Source organism: Trichosurus vulpecula, chromosome 5, assembly GCF_011100635.1.
Source record: "Trichosurus vulpecula isolate mTriVul1 chromosome 5, mTriVul1.pri, whole genome shotgun sequence".
NCBI classification, from domain to species: Eukaryota; Metazoa; Chordata; class Mammalia; order Diprotodontia; family Phalangeridae; genus Trichosurus; species Trichosurus vulpecula.
In genome coordinates, this window is record NC_050577.1 from 43,964,475 (window position 1) to 43,986,709 (window position 22,235).

The following is a 22,235-nucleotide window of genomic DNA, read 5'->3' on the forward strand; positions in this document are numbered from 1 at the left end:
CTCCCCTAAGAGCAGGGATTACAGGCATGTATCGCCATGTCTGGCCACTTAATGTGATTCTATCAGTGCGAAACTTCCAGCATATAAACTCCCACCGCTGATGCATCCTGGCAAACATGTCTATAACTTAGTGGTTTAAAGCATTGCCTGAAGCATTGAGTGGCTGTCTGTGGCTACCCAGCCAGTATGTGTTAGAGGCAAGACTTGGACCGAGCCCTGACTCCAAGACCAGCGTCTCTTCCACTGTGCCATGCCATCTCACAGTTGTGGCCAAAAAAATGTATTGCAATATTAAAATATTCTAGACCATAGACTCCATGGGTGACTTCATCTTTGCCTCCAACGCCCTGCACATAGTAATTGTATGTTTGTTGATTTCAATAAATACTTCAGGCATTGTCCAGTTGTACCACCCTCATGTTCTTCTGTGAAAACTAAATGAAAATATTTAAGTTGAAACTTTTAGGAATAGAGTATGGATTGTGACGCAATGTAAAAATGGATGCCTACATCCAGAAGCTCTGCTTTCTATTTAATTATTGTGAACTACTGTTAATTAGTATTGGCCATCAAGTGGGTAATTTATTGTAAACCACTGGACTCCACTGTCCACAGACAGAAACTCCCCCTGACTTCCAGTGGCTTCTGACATAGTGATATTGACCAGGTAGTGAGAAAAGGAAGGTGTCTGTCACTGGCAAGGCACATAGATATATGTAGATGTAATATCAATTAAGTTGGGACTTTCTTACTGTTTTAAAATGATTAATTAAGTGTCTTTGAGTAGGTGCTAAGCCCCAGGCCCAAATCTCAATTAGGTGCTAAACCTATGTGGGTGTGAATTGGTAACCAAGGTGGGGCTAAGGGAGGCTTGATTAGATCTTTGCTCCTAAGTTTGTCCCAAACCCCTAATTACTAGGTGCTAAGCCTATGTGGGTGTGAAGCTCCCAGAGTTCTAAGGGGAGATGCTAACTCCAGAGCCAATCATAGGAGCCTAAGTTCTGGTCGTTCAGATGACGTTTGATGACGTCTGAAACTGTATAAAAAATAGGAAGACAGAGCCATTTGCTCAGGGCTCTCACTCTTGGTGGTGTGCTGATGCAGAGACTCCTGGCAGCTGTAGCTAACAGCCCTCCAGCTCGTAACCCGGGTGTTGGGACTTTGTTAAACTCTGGTAACTATGTATTGGGATTTGAATCAGACAAGGTCTGTCTGTTGATGTTTGTAATTTGTTTGTATTTTGCTCTGAAGTTCAGGGTGCTGGCTTTTTCCCCTGACCTAAGTAAATGGTATTTGTATGCCGGATTAAAGTGAGAGTGTCAACCCCTTAATATTGCTTTCCTTAGTAAAGCAGATCAAAAGAACCTGGGCTTTTGCAGCATGCTGGTAGCGTGCTTGTTGTTGGGCTTATGTTGGTCTTTCACCCCCACAACAGCTGCTAGCCGGATTGTTGAAACAGTAGACCTGTCATAGATTTGATTACAGTCTAGTACCGTGAAACAACTTTTAAAAACTTCAGATTTGTGCTTCCTTAGAATTAAAGAGAATTTTAAATCATGGTTCTCTTTACTGTTTTGCTATGCAGAAGCTATAGGTAAAATCACATTGGAATCATTTCATGTCCCCTCCCTCCATTTTTCACCTGAGATTAAATCTGTTTTAATTATTATATAATTACAGAGATGTAGCTACTGATAATGACACAATATTGTGGCATCTGAGCACAAGATGCCTCTTCAATACTAAAGGTTTTTAAGGTTCCAAAATATAAGTCTAGATCATATTAGGCAAGGAGGTGAGCCAGTGGAAAGAACATTGAACTTGGTATCACAGGAATTAAATTTGAATCCTGACTTTCACACTTTATTGCCTGTGTGACCTTGGATGACGTTTCTTCTCTGGACCTCAGTCTCCTCATCTCCTATGTGCCAGGGTTAGGGCTAAGGGCAGGGGATACAAAGGCAGGCCAAAAGACAGTCCTTGCTGTCAAGGAGTTTACAGTCTGCTAGGAGATGATATGAAAACAGCTATGTACAAACAAGATGTGTGCAAAGAGTAAACTCCTTTTTAAAATTTAATTTAAGTTTAATTAAATACAGAGTTGTGAGGGATTCCCATCCTTGCGTAAGACTCCCTAGAGTTGGTCTTGGTGTCATCACTCCTGTGATTTCTGTGCCTGGTCTTTATTGCTCTCGAAGATCATCTCCTTATCTATTTCATAGTTTGAGAGCTGGAAAGGACCTCCAGATCATCAATTTAACCCCATCCTTTTACAATTGAAGAAACGAAGTTCTATAGAGGTTAAAAAACTTCCCTGAGGTCAGAGGTAGCAGTAAGAGCAGGACTGGGTTTCTCAGATCCCTTGACTTCAAATCCAGCCTTCTTTCCACTACACTGATACTGTTTCTTTGCTTCTGACTGTCCTGCCTGTCTTTCTTTCCACCTGGCAGAAACAGATATCTAAGAATCCTGAAGGCAATTGTGAAATTATGAGGCTACATAGCACAGCGGATAGAAACCTACACCCCATCAGAAAGGGCCAGATTTCTGTCCATCCCCTAACACCTGTGACCTACAGGACAAGGACAGGTCACTGGCCTTAGCTCTGTAGGGCTTAGGTGCTGCAGGGCCAAGGGCCTACGTTAGCTGAGGGAGTTTCCTCATTGGGATTTTTTTTTACAGCAATGAAATCACAGGTTCTGACCAAAAGAGAAACCATTACAAAATTTAAAACCATCAACAACAAATCAAAAGCTCAAAATGAGGATTAAAATCTTACTACAGTGCTTGGCCTTCAACTAGGTAGGTCCAAATGAAAAATAAGCAGGGGGTGGGTTTACTCTGTGGCCCCTTCCATGTGTCTATCTCTAGTTCTCCTGCCTCTGGCTCTTGCTGCTACTCATTCTCTTTCTCTGTCGTGCTGGATCTCTGCCACTGCCCCCTAAAATTGAGGCCATGAAGAAATTTTGGTCTCTCTGCTAATTGTACGCTTCTGCCCAAGGCTTTGAAGGTCAGTATCCTCTCTCAGTGGCCCCAAGACAGCCATAGGATGAGTCAGACTCTTCCCCCACTTTCTTCCTTTTCCCCTTCAAGCATGGTAATTGGTTAAGGAGGCAGAAATTGCAAAGTATAGATCTGGGAGAGAGATAACATAACACCTTGCTCCTCGACAAATCTTTCCCTGGGCCTCTAGGGACCTTCCCTGTACAAAAGATGAGCTCCCCCACAAATTACACCAGCTGTGGTCTAGAGGGTACCTGCTACCATCACCACCTCCAGCCCCTTTAAGTCCTCAGTCAACTGTTCAGAATATTCTTGAGTAAATTTCATTTGAATATTTGTGTCATTTCCCACCTACCCACCCCTTCCTTTTTTCTCATGGTCACTGATTTACCACAGAAGCTTTCTTCTGGAGAGGCATTTGCTCCTAGGTGCAAGAATTAAAATGGCTGGGAGAACTTGATCATATCTCCTTTTCATATTAAGTAAAATCTTGTGAACTCAAAGAAATAGCACAAATTCAAAATGGTCAGCCTTTTTAGTGAGGCTAATTTCTCTTTCTCCCTTCTCCTCTACCCTTACCTCCCCTTTTTCTACATCTATGAAGTATGTATATTTCTAGTTCTGCTGATTTCCCTTTAGATCCTTTCTCATAGCATTTTCCATATTTTCTTATATACTTCATAGTTACCAATATTTTAACAAGATTATTGAACACAAGTTTGAGCTGATATCATAACACACCATATCTTTTAGGTGGTTAAATGTATCGTAGGTTTAGAGAGATTTTCAAATGTATCTACAAAGCCATAATTTGTGTTCCTGTTCAGTGTTCCAAGAAGGATCGTGGGTGAAGTTTCATTGTGCTGAAAGCACTGGAACACGAATAATTGTGTTTCAGAGCTCTTATTTTTGTTATCACGTGTGTGTGTGTGTTGGCCAGGGGAAGGGAAGAGTAAAAGAGTTGGTGACTTTGGTACAACTCACTTCCTGTCCTGTGAAGTAACAGGACACAGTGCTAAAGTTTGATTTGATGAAATGTTGACATATTTTTTCTGAAGAGGCTTTGTTCAGTTGTTTCAGTCATGCCCGACTCTTCATGACCCCATTTGGCAAAGATACTGGAGGGGTTTGCCATTTCCTTCTCAGACTTAGCGGAGGCATGGAATCAAAAGGAGGGGTCACAAGCTTCTGTCTCCTACTTGCACTTAAGTGCCACTTACTTGAAGGGCGTAGAAGTCTGATCTCCAGCGTGTGACACAGGTGGCTTCACCCGCAGAGCCCGGCGGCTGTGGGAACCTCACTTTGACTTGTATTGTTATCTGGGCTGATCATCAGTTCCCTCAGTTTTCTGATAGATTTCTGTAAATGAATTCACACTTGGAGGTGAATTCTCTGTTAAAATAACAATCATTTAGCTATGTTTTATTTTGTCTTTGCCTCCCAAGTTCCTTACACACAGTAGACACTCAGTAAATGCTTCTTGAGTTAGATGGACTCAGATTAACTAATGACTGATCAAAAACCAGAATACAGACAAAACTTAAATTCTGTGGTGTCATATTCATTATGCATAATGTTTGGTGGTGCCACAAATATTTTAAAGCCAAAGTTAAAGTTAGTTCTTTTTACTTTAAAACATAAATATAAGCCAAGAATATGGAAGGGGATATCATTGTATCAAAACCTCTCACTTTACAAAGAAACTGAGGTCCAGCATGGCAGAGTGATTTGCCCATCATCGCACTGACAAACAGTAATCTAGAAAAGGGGCAGCTAGGTGGTGCCATAGTAGCTAGAGTGCTGGGCCTGGAGTCAGGAAGACTCCTTTTCCCAAGTTCATACCTGGCCTCACACAGTTACTAGCTGTGTGACCCTGGGTAAGTCACTTAACTGTTTGCTTCAGTTTCCTCATTTGTAAAATGAGCTGGAGAAGGAAATGGCAAACCACTCCAGCAGCTGCTAAGAAAACCCCTGGAGAGTCGGACGTGACTGAAACAAATGAACAATAATAACAGCAATCTGCACACAAAATGCTACAGCCATTTTGTTTTTGTTAACTTGACAAAGTATTTTCAATGTACCTTCAATTTAGGTTTTGTTGCCTAAAACAGAATTCCACAAACTTTTGGCCAGGGAATACTTTGGGGCTTGAAATACGGTAATTGACCATGTTAATATTGGTTAGTGATTATGATGTGCTGTGGAGTAGGGAAGATAGAAGAAAGTGAGGAAAAGAAAGTAAGTCTGTTTTCACACCAAAATTTTGGATGTGAGGCAGAATAGCATTGCGCTTCTGTTTAAGGAGATCTATAAATACCTGAGATGAGAGCCATGGAAGCCTCTTGTGCTTGGAGTCGTATTTCGCCCATGACTATCCGTTTACACTTCTGTTTTCAGGGCATTTGGGCTCTTACCCTATATTTCAGGCATGTTCTCTCTAATTCAGCCAAAGGTTTCTCTTTGGCCTTTGACTCACCTAATCTATCCTACTCTCTGTCCCAACCGTACTTTAACAATTATAAATGATATAGTAGTCATCATTGCATCATCTTTCAACTGCTTCCTGTTCTCACTGCTGTAACCAGAGAATAAAGACTTACGCCTTAAACTTTTGCTTTATTTAAACTATCATGTACTATCCCTTCTTCTCTGCCTTCACAGCTTCTGAAAAGAAAGTGCCTTCCATCTCCCTTCACAAAATCACAGAATTTCAGAGGTGGAAGAGACTTCAGTGACCATCTTAGTTCACTTCCTATGAGAAAGAATACCTCCCTGAGCTGTAGCTCAGTACAGTTTTCTTCCCTTCCTTCCTCCCCTGTCCCTGGACAGTATTATCAGCTTTACAATTTTCTCATGGAACCATTCTTCACAACCTAGTTTGGAAAACATTGCCCTATAAGAGAAAGTCTAAATGTTTATCCTGGCATTCAAAGACCTCTACAATGTGACCCAGACCTATGTTCAAGTCTTGTCCTCCTTCCTTGTACATGGGTATGACTTCCTCATACAGACCTCCTCCATGTAGAATGTTATGGTCATTGTATCTGAAACATGTTATGTGCCTTTGCTCCTAAAACGTTGCCCTTGCTTGAAATGCTCTCCCTCAGTTTTGCTGACTGTCATCCTAACTGCTTCTAGTTTTTCTGACTTTTGTAACCATCCATAGCTATACTAACCCATAATGATCTCCATCCCTCCTTGGAACTCTGGGAGCCGTTAGTATGCATTATCTACCACTCAGAATCGTGGAGACTCTTTTTGGAAAAGACTTCAGAAACCATCTTTCCCATACCTTAGCCAAGCAGGGAGCCCCTCTCCACAAACCTGGAACATAGTCGTCCAGTGTGGGTTTGAAGCCTTGCCATGAGGGGAATCCCACTACTTCCCAATGTAGCATATTCTTCTTTTGGAATCACTCTGATTGTCGTAAGGCAATTTATCATTGCATTAAGCCTGTTTGCCTCTTTGCAACTTCTTGTGAACAGTAGAAGTGGATTCATAGCTCCTTTGGGGCCAAAGAGAATCAGGCTGATCTCTTTTGCAGGTGGCAGCCCTTTGAAAATTCATAGACAGTCATCAGTTTCCCTTCATACTTCTCTTCTCCAGGTTAAACATCCTCAGGTCCTCCAGCCAGTCCTCATGGCATGATTTAAGTTACTTCACCATCAATCTCAAGGTTATTAATATTTTTCCTAAAGTCAAACCTTTATAACCAAATAATTCTCCATATGTGGTCTGGAACCAGGGCAACATACAATGACTTTGACCTCCTTTGTTCTGGACACTGCACTTGTCTTGAAGCAGCCTAATCTTTTAGCTTTCTTTTTTTTTTTGAATTGCTGTATCACACTGCTGATTCATATTTTGCTTGTACTCTGCTGAAACTCCCAGGTCTTCTTCACAGGAACTGTTATCTACTCATTCTTCCTTCGTCTTGTACTTGCGAAGTTGATTTTTTGAATTCTATTGTAACCTTCACATTTACCTCCGTTAAATTTCATTTTATCCCATTTCACCCAGTATCCTAGCCTGTCAAGCTATATTTGGACCCAGCTGTAATCCTTACTGTTAACTGTCCCTCATATTTGGGTCATTTTTGAACTTGATTGATTACCATTAAGTGCTCTGGTAGTAGCAGATAAATGCTTATTGATTGATTGACTTATGCACAGATTCCTAGGGTACTCCACTAATACATCTTCCAAGATGATGTTGAACCATCAACGGGTACTCTTTGGTTCTGTCCTTTCATTTGCTTCTGCATCTACCTAACTATACTACTATATAACCACATATCTTCTCCTTTTCATAAGAACGTCACCAGAGATTTTGTCAAAATCTTTGCTAAAATCTAAGTAAACTGTATCATCTTCACTTTCTTGTGACCAGGAATAATCCTGTCAGAAAAAGAAAATGAGGTTAGTCTGGCATGACCTGTTCTTGATAAAGCCATCCTTTCATTTTTATAATGTTTACTAACTCTCCCTTTAATAATATATTCTGGCATTTTGTCAGGAAGTATAGGGAACCTTGTTGGCCTGTAGTTTTCAAATTCCAATTTCTTCCCTATTCTTTTTTGAAAATTGGGACATTTGCCTTTCTCCATGATATAGTTCATCTAGACCTAGTGTCTTGAAGTTATCAAAGGCTACAAGATCCTTTTTCACCTTTGGCAAACTTGGGAATCAACTAACATCATGTTAGCTATTTTTTCTCCTCCCTCTTTGCTGCAGAGTAAATAGAAGTAAAATTATTAATTCACTAGCTCTGTCTTCCAGTATTGTCTCATCCCCCTTGAGCAGTGCTGCTGTCCATTCTTTGACCTGCGTCTTTTCTTCAGTCTAGCTTTAAAAAAATAAACTTTTTGTTTTCCTTAATTTTTCTCACCACTGCAAGATCATTCTGAATTCTTGTACTCCTGTTACTCTTCTTACAGAACCATAATGTGATTTCGTATTCATTTTCCATTCCTGCCCTTGCCTTCATCTTGGGTCTCCAAAAAAGAATTTGATAATTTTCTTATAAATCTGCAGTAGTTTCTCTAAACCAGAGGTTTTAAACATGTGACCCACAACATTCCATGGCCTGAAACAGATTAAAATGTAGTTCCTGTGTGATTTTAGTGTGTTGATAGATTAATTTTTTAAAAAAGAAAGAAAGAAACATATATGATTTTCTAAGTCAATATACGGCCTACAGGGATCCTTATATACAATTTAGTGGCTCCCATTTCTATTTAAGTTTGACATTCTCTCTTTTCTTCCTCATCAAAATTGTATCTCTTTCTGTCTTCAGAATTTCACTCTTGAGCTTCTTATGCCTCCTGGGCTGACTTCCAAGTAGAATTTTATACCCTGGAATCTTACCTGTGATTTTTCTGATGTTTTGAAAACTGCTCACCTAAAAGCTATGGTTCACGGCAGACCTTCCCTGGCTTTCCTCTCCTCTTAGTAACAAATTCTAAAATAGAGTAATCATGTCCCACCAAGATTTACGACATTTCCTCCCTCAGCAAACAGACTTTTATTGGTTAAAATTCAGTCTGGAATAGAAGTTCCCCTTGTTGTTGGGTCCTTTACCATTTGGTGGATGATATTATAATTGTCAATAAATTATTAGTGCTCTGCTTTCATCAGAAAGAAGAGAGAGAGGGGAGAGGATAAGATGTTCACTGTGTTGATATGCCTCTGTCCTGGGAGCTTTTCCCCTAAGGCTGCCTTCCATCTATTCTGTATGCATCTTCTGTTTAACAATCTGTACACGCTGTCTCTCCCATTAGGATGTAAGCTCCTTGAGGGTAGTGACTGTTTTGGGGTTTTTTCCTGTCTCTGAAGCATGGCATATTGTCAGCAACATAGCATCTAGTAAGTGCATATTGATTAACTGACTGATACTACTCCTGGATCTCTTTGTGACTTTTCCTCAGTCTTCTTTGTTGCATCATTATCCATATCATGCTCCCTAACACTAGGTATACCCCATGGTTCTCTTCTGGGCCTTCTCTTTGTGTAGAATATAAATTCCTTGAGAGAAGGGACTTTGATTCTCCAGCACCCAGCATAGTACCTGACACATGGGGACTTAAATGTATATTGATTAATTGATTAATTGGTGACGTCATCAGTTCCAGTGGCTTGATAGGTTATGTCATCAACTCCAGTGGCTTTAACCATCATCTCACAGATGTATAGATCCAGTCCTGAATATATAGTGAGCCCCTGACAGTTCCATGTCACTAACTTCCTTTTAGATGTACCAGCAACTTCTCAAGCTCAACATGTCCCACGCAGAACTCATTATTTTTCCTCTAAAACTCTTCCCTCTTTTGAACCTCTGTATTTCTCCTTAGGGTACCAGCTGTTCTCCAAGTTTGTAACGTTGGTGTTAGCCTTGACTCCTCACTCCCCTTATCCTATGTATCCAATCAGTTGCCAGATTTTGCCATTTCTACCTCTATAACATCTCCCACATCCAATCCTTTATCTCTGTTCATAATTTAGGACCTCACCACCTCTCACCAGAGGCCTTCTCATTGCCCTCCCTGCTTTGTTTCTCCCCAGTCCAGTCAATCAGCTAGTCAGCTGCCATTGTATTTAATGCTTCATGTTATTTTGTATTTTACTAATATCTTCATTCTGTGTGTATTTATCTATATCCTTGAAAGCAATAATTACTGTATTTTTTGTCTTTGTGTCCTCAGCACCTATTGTAATGCCTCATGCTCTCGATGAGTGGCTTGTTGGCTATCACATGTGGCCAAGTGCACTGCACTGGAACTTTTCCCCAAAGTGTGTATCTAACGCTCTTCTTTCTGCTTGCAGGGTGCAGTGCCCAAAGGAAATGCCACAAAAGAATTCATCGAAAGTTTACAGTTGAAGCCAGGGCAAGTAGTGTACAAGTGTCCAAAGTGCTGCAGCATCAAACCTGACAGAGCCCATCACTGCAGGTACGGTCACATCACTGCTGGGGAGTTCAAGTCAAACGGGTGAAAACACATCTGCTGCCCCTGACAGGTGGCTGGCCTCAGCTCTGTGCGATTCATTCAGGGTCTGACACAGGCAAGCTCTGCAGATCTTGTCTCAGAGGCATGTGTGAGTTATGGGCTTGTTTTTCATACCCTCTTCATGGGCAGTTGTGGTTAAAAAGCCACAGTTGGGGGAAGTGCACATTATTTTTCGGAGTAGCAGAAAAAGAGCTCTTCCTACAGTGTCGGGGAACAGCACCCACTTTGGCTTTCCATTTGTGTAAAGTCCTGGCTGTAAGTTGTATTTTTATTATCATAAAGGCCATTTACAATGCAATCACTCTGTTTTTTAAAAGCACACACAGGAAACTCAGTGATGTATAGGCAGCCAGGTAGGCATCGTGGATAAAGAGCTGGGCCTGATGTCAGGAAGACCTGAGTTCGAATTCAGCCTCAGACACTTCCTAGCATTGTGACCCTGAGCAAGTCACTTAACCTCTGTATACCTGTTTCTTCAGCTGTAAAATGGGGACAATAAGAGCACTACCTCCCAGGATCGTTTTGAGGATAAAATGAGGCAATATTTGTAAAAAGTTTTTAGTGCAGTGTCTGGCACTTGGGAGGCATTTAATAGATGCTTGCTCCTGTCCCTTCTTCCCCTTTGTGTGTGTGTGTGAGATAAAATCTGCCAGGCCGCAGCAGGTCCTGTGAAGCTGGAGAGGCTTTGGGACCTGGCTGAGCAGCAGGCTTTCCTGTCTGAGTATCCGCTGAGCGAGGCTGCATACACAAGGGGACCTGTTAGGGAATTCTTTGGGCTACAGAAACCCAGGACAGTCCTGTGGCATAAAGGGTGTGTTCTGCATCGGGGGAAGATTACCAGGCTCGTGAAACCACAGCTCCTTCAACACAGGCAGATACGGATACACAGGACAAGTTTGCTGTTGCCATGGCATATGTATAATTAATAAAGAGAATTCTTAGGGAAATCACTAAAAAGATACCATCACATGCTTCCTTTAGGTGATAGACAGGAAGACATTTTAATAGAAGCTCTCATTCTTCCTGCTGGCCTGGATGAGGTCATTGGTAGCTTTGGCCAGTAAGTTTCCAAGACCATATTGGAAAATAGAATATTGCATTTCTTGTAGGATCGTTTCATTTTATTTTTCTCTGACAGTGAAGTAAAGGTTTATGGATACAAGAGTGTGCTATGTTTAAAGGCAAAGACTAAAAAGTTAAATTTATAGAATGAAAGCTTTGGGATAACCAGGGTCCTTCCTGTCTCTCCTGGGCCTAGCATTCTGCCGCCACCAGCTATTTTTCCAGCGTTTACCTCCCTGCCCACCTCTGTGCCTTTTCACAGTGTGAGCTAAATGAGATGTTGCTGAGCTAGCAAACAAATCAGCTCAGTCACAACAAGAGTCACTGATTCACATGAGCCAGAGTGATGGGTATGTCACTTACTTGTTCTGCAAAGAATGCTCTTTGACAGCTGCTCAATTCTGAACCATATAAACTGTCTTATTGGCCCACAGTTTGGAGCAAATGAAAGCACAGCCTTTGATTAGAGCCAAAACCACCAGCCTTCTGGATGGAGTCAGTGCCTTGACAAGAGACCTACTTTCTCTCTGTTTATATAGAAAATTAAATGTCGACCTTCTTTGTACCCAGTGTGGGTGTGTGTCTGTCTGTGTATGTGCATGTCTGCGTTTACTCCACTGGGTTCAATTCTCATATCTGCGCAGATTCCCAGATCTATACAAGGTATCTCAGAAGTCTTAGTGCCGTTTTTAGTGTTAATAGTAATGTTTTAATGGACTAAAACTGCTCTTTTGGGGTACTCAAACCCGACTATCGAACTCAAATGTTTTTCCTGAGTTCCAGTCCCACATCATCAACTGCCTTGTAGGCATCTCGAATTAGTTATGCCATAGGTGTTATCAAAATCTGTGTGTCCAAAATAGAACCCATTATCTTTCCCCAAAATGTCCCACTTCTCAGCTTCGCTCACACCAGTCATCCCACCTGTTGTCTCATCCTGGTGTTTCTAACTTCATAACATCTCTATTTTCTCTCCTCCCACTTACTACCTCCGCCTGGACTATGGAAGTACACTTCTCATTCATCTCCCCTGCCCAGTTCTCTCTACTCCAGACCATACTTCACTTGGCTGCCAGAGAAGTGTAGGTGTGATGGTGTGACTGTGTGACTGTATGACTCTGTGTGTGTGTGTGTGTGTGTGTGTGTGTGTGTGTGTGACACACAGAGACATACACATGCACACTCAGTAAATTCCAGTGGTTCCCTTTTGCCTCCAACATCAAATATAAGATTCTCTGTTTATAACCCGGCCCCCTTTGACCTTTCAGGATTCTTACGTCCTACTCCTCTACAGTCCAGCTATGGCCACCTACTGGGATTTCCTCAAAATGCAGCTCTCCATTTCTCATCTCCATGCTATTGCAGAGGCTGTTTCCCATGCCTAGAATGCCCTTCTCCCTCCCCTTTCCCTCTTGGTCTCCCTGACTTTCTTCAAGACTCAAGTCCAGTCTGTCTCTTGCCGCTTCTCCCTCCTCCCTCCACCTACTAGCTGCTAATTTCTTTTTTCTGAGATCACTTTACCTTCCACTCATACTGTATCCCCAGCACTTTGGTCAGTGCCTGGCACATTAAGGGCTTAATAAATGCTTGTTGATTGACTGACTTGCTATACACTTGCCCTCCTAAACCAAGCCTTCTGTCCTCTCTTCCACTCCTTCCTTTACCCTAAGTGACCTCACAAAATTTCAAGAAAGTTTTAACTGTGTTGTGCAGCTCAGAAATGTATTGCTTTTTTTAACTTGGTGAGTCTTCTTCCCAGTGCTGTGGTAGTATCTACAGTCCTTTTCTTCCAAGGAACAACCTGTGGCCAGAGACCCTGTATAACCACCATGCTATTTGCTATCCTCATTCAGAGTCCCTTTGGGAGCTGATCTCCAAACCTTTCCTGCAGGTGTGAGCAATCTGAGTCTTGCTTATAACACAGAAGGGGAGAACTCTGGGACAGCTGGGTTGCAGCAGTAGTGTTCCTCTTGCTAATATGAATTGCCCTTTAAAGAGGCTGCCAAGATCAATGACTTGAAGGGTCATTCTTCTCAGGCTGAGGGGCTAGGCAGGTAAAGCATCATCATTTTACCTTTCTTCAAGAGTGTTTCTAACTGAACCCCTCTTCTCATACCTTCTCTTATCTCCTACTGATCCTGTACATAGATTGTACATATTTGTTTGCTTGTTAACTCCCCCATTAGATTGTGAGCTCCTTTCAGGCAGAGACAGTCTTATGCCTCTTTTCATATTCTCAGAACAGTGCCTAGCACATAGTAGGCACTTAATAAATGTTGATTGATTGATTGCCCTAGTAGAAATGCAGTTACCTCCTAGACATGTGAAACTGAAGTGTGTTTGCAAGAAGAAGCGCCATCCTTTAACCTTCTTTTATTTTTCCTATTTCCTAATTAAGTACTGTAGTCTTATATTATCGAAGACCTATTTCCCCAGGCTTTCTGCTTTTCAGACTTCATTTTAGTCATCACTTGTACATTGATAAAGGGAAAAGAACAGGGAGTCCTGCTGATGAGGAGACAACAGACCCCTTGGTATCTGTCTAGCCTTCTGGTCTGAGTGGTGAGTGTCAGCAGAACACAAGGAGATCCTTTCCCCTAAAATTGGTATTTATTTGCACTCTGGTAGAGGGCATTCTCTGTCAGAGGTGTTGCATCAAGTGCATCCTCTGAATTTCATCAGACGTTTGGGGAAATGCTTTGTGGTGGGTCCTTCTGAAACAGTCATTTAGAAACCTCTTCAAAAACACAGCACCCTGATCCAGTAGGTGACTTCCAGACTTTGGAAATGGCCGCCCCCCTTGCCTCTGCCCCCTGGAATCCCTGGAAGGTGCCGTGTCTTCCAGGCCACCTTCCTGATCTCCCCCTTCCCAAAGTTTTTCATCCTTTCTTCCTCTCGACATTACTCTGGACTAACTTATTTGTCTCCAGGCCATATCCCCTCATAGAGTATGAGCTCCTTGATGTCAGGGATTGTTTCCAGTTTGTTTGGTTTCTTTGGTCTTTGGGGCTTTTTCTCCAAGCTGCTGAGAATGATGGTGCTTAATCAATCTTAGCCGACTTAAATTGAATTATTTTTGCACTTTCTTGGTTACTTGTTTTTGTACCACCGCTAGTAGATTATGATGCCTCTGCTGACTCACCATGTGCTTTAGAGTTGTTTTTTCCAGTAGGGGCAATAGATCTGTGTTGAGTCATTACTTTCCCCTCTTGTGACCCAGTACTGTAAGTTGTCAAATTAAGGATATCGGGTCAGTGGCTGTAGAACCACAGGAAAGGCAACCCCATGACCCTGTCTTCCTTACCAGCCATTGATAAATGGTGGGGCTGAGCTTCCCAGATATTTTTATTACTATCGAACATGGCACCAAAAATGGAAACTGAGAGCAATTTAAACATGACTGAAGAGTCAGCCAAATTTAGTAGCCTCCTTGTAGCTACACACCCTACTTCTTATCAGCTGAGCCTATGTTTGAGCAGCTGTTTGCACTTCAGAAGAAAGATTTAGCCTGATTTCTGCTTATCCTGAAGGACCATTCTGTGTCTCTTGGACCAATTCTTAACCTGCTGTCATCACTTTTCTGTTCTTCCTGAAGTATATTTGCTTTTCTTATCTGGCTGTACAGCTTACCTTTATTCTCTTTGAAGTTACACCCTTCCTGTGTTTATACTTTTTCCCTTTTAGAGGACTGGCACAGAAAAAGAGAAATGGTTTGTGTGAGTGCTTGTTTGAACTCTTGGACTGCTTCTATCAAGATGCTGGGTCACTTGGCATTTCTCCACAGCCAGGCTCTGCATTAGAAGCACCCACTCACAAAGCCTCAGAGTAAATAGGGATTGTAGAGCCACTAGAAAGCTTAGAGCAGGGCTGGAGAACCTACGGCCTTGAGGCCACGGGTGGCCCTCTAGTTCCTCAAGTGCAACCCTTTGACTGAGACCAAACTTCACAGAACAAATCCCCTTAGTAAAACTTGGACTCAGGGAAAAGCTGCAGCCAAGGACCTAGACCCACCCATGGTTTAGAGCCAAGAGTTCAATTCTTTGGTTTATTTCATCACCAGTGAATTTTTATGTTGAGGACTAAGGAGTTTTTTGGGAAGATTAGATTCTGGTACTGCTCTCCTTGCTGCTCTTATCCCCTTACCACTTCCTTAGCTTTCAAACTCCACATTACGCCTTTCTCCTAAAGCTCCTCAGTCAGGATGCTTCTCTACACACAGTAGCCTTTGCAGTGCTAGCAGAAGGGAATGAATGGGACACAAGCTTGCAGGAATGGTAGCTCGCATTGGCTTTGGCCTGTGGTCTCGGAGTGGTGAGAGTTAGTAAGGTGTCTTACCAAACATAATATCTTTCTCCCATTCGTTTATATTTTTAAGTGTCATACATAGGTTAAAAAAATGTTTCTTATGCAAACCGGTAATACCAGAAGTCTTCTATTTTCAGAAGGGTTTCATCATACCTTCTTGCAAGCATACACTCTCTCTGTCTCTTACTCCTGGAATGTTGCTGGGTTGTCATTGTGGTGGGTGGCAAGGAATAAGGGATCCCCTTCCATTTTTCTGAAGCAGCTAGCTTGGTATAGAGTATTGGGCTTGGAGGCAGAAAGTCCTGAGTTTAAATCCTGCCACACAAACTTTGAGGTCTTGTTGAAGTCTCGTAACCTCTGTCAGCCTCAGATTTTTCATCTGTAAAATGGGGTTAATCATAGCACTTACCTCACAGGGTGATTATAAGGAATTCAACAATATCTGTAAAGTGCTTTGTGAACCTGAAAAGTGCTGTATAAATGTTAGCTATTATTATTGTGGTTATGTTTCAGGGTTCCTTGGTTTTATCTCTTTGTTTACATTTAGCCTTTCAGATAAGGCGATGATATTTTATTCACTTTTTCAGTGTTTGTAAGAGATGCATCCGAAAGATGGATCACCACTGTCCCTGGGTTAATAACTGTGTGGGAGAGAACAACCAGAAGTACTTCGTACTGTTTACAGTAAGTTTGCTTTATAAAATTTGTTCCTCGTCCCTCCTAATGCAATAATTCCAAAAAGGATCAGTGATCTTCTAAATGTTTGAGTGGTCGTAATGAACCATTGGTACTATTCAAAATACTGTATTTGGGACCACGGCCATTTAGACAGATTACATAAGGAGCGCCTTTATTTCTGTCCCCTTGGAAAGAGATTGTCCTGGCCTAATGAGTGACATAATTTAAAGAATTTCATGTTCGTCGTTTAGCTTGGAGTTTTTTTAGTATCTTCACAACCCATCCTTAGAATGATTGAGCGTGATAGCTAATGGTCGCTGATAGCCAGGAATCATGTGCCAAGATCAGCCCTGCCTTAGATCTAACTCAGTATACCCAACATCACAAAATCAAAACTAAAAGACTGTCACATCGGAAGAAAGAGAATGGGACAAACCACTCCCAGGCCAGTCAGAGGCTCCCTGGTTAGCATTTGTGGCCAGCGGCCTGCACCTTTATCCAGGCTCACCCGGCAGAACTACCCGCAGGCCAAACTTACTTTTTAGAAAGATTTCCTTTTCCTCCTCTGCATCCTCCCTGACCAAGCCCACTAGCCCTAGGATTCTCACATATCTGAAAGTCCTTAGACCCAGTTTCTGCAGCTTACTCTAGCCCCTGAAGTTGCATTTCTTCTATGTTTTTTTGTTGCAGATGTATATAGCTCTCATATCCCTGCATGCCCTCATCATGGTGGGATTTCATTTCCTGTATTGCTTTGAAGAAGACTGGACAGGTAAGTATTCAGCTGTGTTTCCTTCCCCCAAACAGAGGTTGAAAGCAGACTTTGAAGGTTTGGAGTTACTTAATCTGTTAGCTTCCCTGCAAATCACAGGAAGGAAAGAAAAAAAGAACCAACCAATCTTAATAAGGCAAAGCAATCTACTCAGCTTTTATAATCTCAGTGCAAAATAAAGTCACGAGTTGAGATAAAATTTTTAGAAAGCACTTAGGGTAAATACAGTCAAGAAGAGCAGTGTATCAGCAGTGGGTTGGTGCTGAACCAAGATCAGGTCAGAGGAGAAGGAGAAGTACTTGGAAACCTAGAGAGGAAAAGTGTTTGCTTTTTTAAATAAGGTGAGGTAAGCAATAGGTGGCAGTTTATTCTCCTCTGGACTAGCTTCACTTGAACTGTACACATAAATCTTAGTGTTCTAACAGGAAGATGAAGTTTTCACTAATGAAGAGTACACATAACCTTGCTCATTTGTTAGAAATGGAGGAAAACATTTATTAAAATGTGATGTTTAAGCCACTGGCTCTGGAGTCAGGAGGACCTGAGTTCAAATTTGGCCTCAGACACTTGACACATTTACTGGCTGTGTGACCTTGGGCAAGTCACTTAACCCCAATTGCCCTGCCCTCCCCCCTCCAAAAAAAGTGATGTTTAAGAGCAAATACCATGAAACCTCCTCAAAAGAGCCTGCAGAACTTTACACATTCTGAAAGAAAAATAGATGCTGCCTAAATGGAAGAGACATTTATTAAGCTGTACTTGTCACACTCACAATCTTTGTGAAAAAAAACTTAGAGTCAAGGCCCCTTTTTCTCTTTAAAAATGCCAACCTTCATTGTGTATGCAGGAATTAGCAAGCAATTTTAGGTGATCAATTTTCCCATAGAGCCATCTTAAGAATCCCAGGATGTTCATGTGTTTAGAGAGTCATCGTTTTCATTGCGTCCTCTACCTCTCTTTATTCCCTCGTTCATATCTTCCTGTTCTTCCGTTCTCTGTTTCTTGTCTACTTCGTGTGTCATAATGTCACTAAAAGGAGAGGCATCGTCATTTACTACCATGGACTCCAAGCTTCTGACTTAAGGATATGACTAGGAAAGGGAGTGGGTCACAGATCGCCGAATGCCATGCTTATTCTCCTGGATAACTAATGCTCCAGGGTAGCACAGGCCAGGGTCACCGATCAGGCAGCGAGTACTCCTCAGCTGCATAGGCTGCCATACTGGGAGCTTGGAATTCATATGAAAGAATGGACTTGATCTCTGCCTTCCTAAGGAGCTTACAAACTTATAAAGAGACAAGACAGAGAAAGTATAATGAACACAAATAATAAGCGTTCCTAGAAGGAGGCAGGTAACCGTACCAAGAGGTTACCCAGAGTTTACGTCTGACTCTGGGATATGCTGTGACATTCAGGTATGTAAACTAAGGTGAAAGTTAGTTGGAAGCACATATCAGCTGGGGACAGAGGGGAGACATCTAAAAATATCCTAGAGATGGAGGAATGGTACCAGAATCTGCTGGAATTAAGGATTTGGTCACCTGAGGAGTGAGGGTGGTAGTGCAGACACAGACTCCTGGGCATAGGGATGACGACTGAGACAGCGGTTCCAAGAGGGGACAGTCCCACATCCAAAGAGTTTGGCCTTGATTTTCATTAGGTTTGTGAGAAGAGCACCACGGGATCTCCTTGGCTCCAGGCTAAGGGAGGACTGTGGGCAGAGCCACAGCAAGATAACAGGGGTTCCTGAAGGTCTGTTCTCTGCAACAAAGCCCTGTGTACCCCAGGCTAGCTGTGACCAGCCAGAATAAAAAAATATCATTACTACTTCACAGAGCTTTGTTTTCCAAAGGTCTTTTAGTCTCTGTTGAAAGAGAGACTCTTTTTGAGAAGGGCTTTTTGTTCAGAAACATTGGGCCAGATGGCTTCTGAGGTTCCTTTTACCTTGAGATTCTGCTTGGTGAACTTCATCTCCCTGCACTGTTTCCACAGAGATAATAGCCAGTAGTGATGACAAAAGCTATCATTTTGGAAAGACTTGAGGTTTACAAAGTGCTGTATGTACATCGCCTCCTCTGAGCCTCCCAGCACCCTGCAAAGCAGGAGCTGCCACTCTTGTTGCTGTCTGGCATGGGAGGAAGCTAAGGCTCCAGAAAGTTAAATGACATCATCTGTTGATCCCTTTGTGCAGAACTAATGTAGTCCTTGCAAGAACCAGGTGAAATATGAAGCAAGTCAGTGATTGGGCCTTTAAAAAACCTGCCAGCTCAGAGTAGTGCCAGCCAAATCTTTCAAGGAGGTGAGCCTTCATTTTAATTTAAAGAAGGGAACATCAGAAACGTCTGTAGTCAAGAGGGGAAAAGATACTTAGGAATGCTTCGGGACTTCTCCACTGCTTTATTCCCTACATTCTGTTTAGAATGATTAGGGCCCAGAAATTTTCATACCCCAATAAGCTGGTGCATAGTGCTATCCCACAAAGCCAGGACTTCTTGTGTAGTCACTAACCGGCTCTTGGAGGCCTAGTTCAGGTAAGATGGGAAGGAAGCTTCCTCTCAGAGCCCAGGATCCCAAGGGCAGAGGCGAGGCTCTGCAGAGCAAGTGGCATGATTTGGAAATGGCCAGAAAGCCACAGTATAGTTGGATGCATGTGAAAAATTAAAGACTAATGTAAGAGTTAAGTAATGATAACCCAAGCAGAACAAGAGATCTCCCTGGGCAGGCAGTGTGCAGTCACTTGCCAGTAGATGGCATAGACAAGGAAGTGTACAAAATTGGCTAAAAAAAGATCTGAGACTCAGAATGGCGATACAGGCCTGTTGAGAGGAAAGTCGAAGAAACTCAGGGGTTTTGTAAACTTTAATGCAAAAGAAGAGTGTCAGGTATTGCCCCCTCATGTTACCATTGAGGAAACTGGAGCCAAGAGGAGCAGAAGGGACTGGCCCAAGGTCACACGGCCCGTTCCTCCTGCTCTTTCTACTGCACTCAGTGCCTCTCCTTGAGTACTGACTTCAGAAGGAGCAGTTGCCATGGAAATGAAGGCAAAGGAGTAGATTTTTGTGGACGTGCTCTCTCCCCCATCGTCTCTGTCATCTTCCCAAGAGATAACGTCAGCGTCATGGAATTGTCATTTTCTTGTTGTCGTCCATTCCCGTTACTTTTTGTAGTTGGAGGAGACAAGTCTTCCATTCTGGTTGGGAAAGCGCTCAACTAAACTGTTACCAGACAGCGGGGGGGGGGGGGGGGGGGGGGGGGGCAGGGCAGAGAGACGGAAAAGAAGGCCGTGTTGTCTGTGAGAATGATCACAGGCCAGTCTTGAAGGCCTTTCCCACGTCTCTGTTTTCCAGAATGCAGCTCATTTGCCCCGCCCACCACAGTGATTCTCCTCATTTTGCTGTGTTTTGAAGCCCTCCTTTTCCTCATCTTCACATCAGTAATGTTTGGGACCCAGGTACACTCCATCTGCACGGATGAAACGGTGAGTTCCCCCTGCCCCTTCCCAACCTGGCATATTCAAGCCCAGAAATGACCAGCATGGGGACTCAGGCATTCTCCAAGGCCCCCGAGGTAAAGAAGGCTGGTGAGAGTACCAGGTTTTGTGTTTACATTGTGCGGCTTTACATCTGAATCACTCCTACTGAGTCAACATGAAGGGCTCTTTGGCAGGAATTTCCCCCATCTGAGATCAAGGTTAGTCATTTGAAATATCATTGGAGGGTTCTTTTTACCAAAGGAAAGTGTTCCTTCATGCACCTCCATGGTTCTGGATGGCATTCTGATTTCACAGTAAACTCCAGCCCACAGAGCAGAGGAGAAAACCCAAGACAAGCTACAGTTCCTTCTTCTGTAAAACCAGCAGGGAGCAGAGGGCTGTCAGGGATTCTGCACTCGTCACATATCCTTGGGAGGCAGGGTCTCCGACTGACCTGAAGCCAGCAGGCCTTAGGGTGGTCTTAGAAGCCTGGGGGAATCAGGCCAGGGAACATCTGCAGGAAGAGAACCTTGAGCATCCATAGACCTGGCTCCAGCCTCCCTTGGCAACCTCCTTTTCAGTTAGAGTCACTGTTCTCCTTGCTGTGACCTGCCCTCCAGCAGAGACAGAATGACTTCTGCATTAGTTTGATCAGCAAGGAAGAATGCCACCTCCTGATTACTTCAGTAGCTTGTAGTAGACAGTCATGCTATGGTCCACGCCTGCATGTGCACATGCCCACATTCACACCGTGTCCCAAAAGTCTTAGTTCAAGAGGCTGACCAGTTTTGAGCTTCAGTACCTTTCAACAGTGCTGAGACTTTGGCAACATCTTGTGTACACACACACACACAGACACACACACTTACACTTACTCGAGTACCTGCACTGTGCAAATCACCATTGTGGGTTTTGTGATGAGAGCGAGGGGGAGGCTATAAGGATTTATAAGACACTATTGGTGCCTTCAGTGAGTGTACAGTCCCACCTAGAACATTATCCTCGATGTAAGAGAGTCGAAAGTTTGTGATCGTTCAGATTAGTCACCCCCACAGCATTCTGGGAAGGAGGGCATGAGAAACAGTCTTCTCCGTCTCAAGGAAAAGTTTCTCCTCTTTTGTTAGTCCAGCTTCTCTTCCTGACTCCTGCCAGTATCATTAGTCCCCATTAAGTCTGTATTCTTATCTAGGGCCTCCATGTTACAGAAAAGGGCATTCTGAGAAGGAAGGTCCTTCCTCTCCCATTTTAACAAAGGCCCCTACTGACCAGTTGTTGGTGATTCTTTCCAAGAAAGAAGGAACTAGTGTTTGAACAAAAGGCAGTGCAGCCAGGGTATCACTCAGAACTGCAGGCTGTCAGAGCAAGGGTCCCCTGAGGTGAAGAAGTTTACAGATGATTGCAGTAGGATCTCTTCCCTGCCCCCCAAGTTGTCCCTAGCCATTGTGACATCCAGAAGAGGAAGAAGAGTCTGGTTAGCTCCTGTAAAGCAAGGTGGGGGCTGCTGGCTCCCCTTCCTTCCTAGAAGCAACAGTTGACAGGGAGCAGCGGCTGGGCACACACCCAGGGCCTCTCAGGATGTTCTCTGAAGCTGGTTGACCATGGTGATGTGCCTCAGTAACTCTGTGGTTTATCTTCAGTTGGAAGGAAAGGAATCCATTTATCCTTCAGAGTTCTGGTAGCAGCTCTAGACCCTGCTTTCCTTTTCCTGTGTGTAAAGAATACTGCCGTTGTTTCCATCGTAAAGGGGGCTGATTGGTCTGATTGCTTGGAAGGGGCTACGCTGTTGCTTTTAACATTTACTAATGTAGTATCTTCTCTTTCTTGTTGATGACTTCCCTCTACCCTCATGTAAAGTTCTCTAACTTTTTCCCAGTTATTTGTGTACCTCTTGCTCCTCATGCCACCCATGTTTTCCCTCTCTGTGAGCACTTCTGGGGAA

General features: G+C 43.0%; 1 protein-coding gene across 2 annotated transcripts in view; it reads left to right on the forward strand.

Moving 5' to 3' along the window:
* The window catches only part of ZDHHC3 (zinc finger DHHC-type palmitoyltransferase 3), a 67,516-nt gene that overhangs the window by 31,581 nt on the left and 13,700 nt on the right, over positions 1-22,235 (forward strand). For both annotated transcript variants that reach the window (XM_036759614.1, XM_036759615.1), the window contains exons 3-6: positions 9,825-9,949; positions 15,961-16,057; positions 16,742-16,823; positions 20,172-20,302. In XM_036759614.1, coding sequence (XP_036615509.1) covers positions 9,825-9,949; positions 15,961-16,057; positions 16,742-16,823; positions 20,172-20,302 — 435 coding nt within the window. The remainder of the gene's footprint in view (positions 1-9,824; positions 9,950-15,960; positions 16,058-16,741; positions 16,824-20,171; positions 20,303-22,235) is intronic.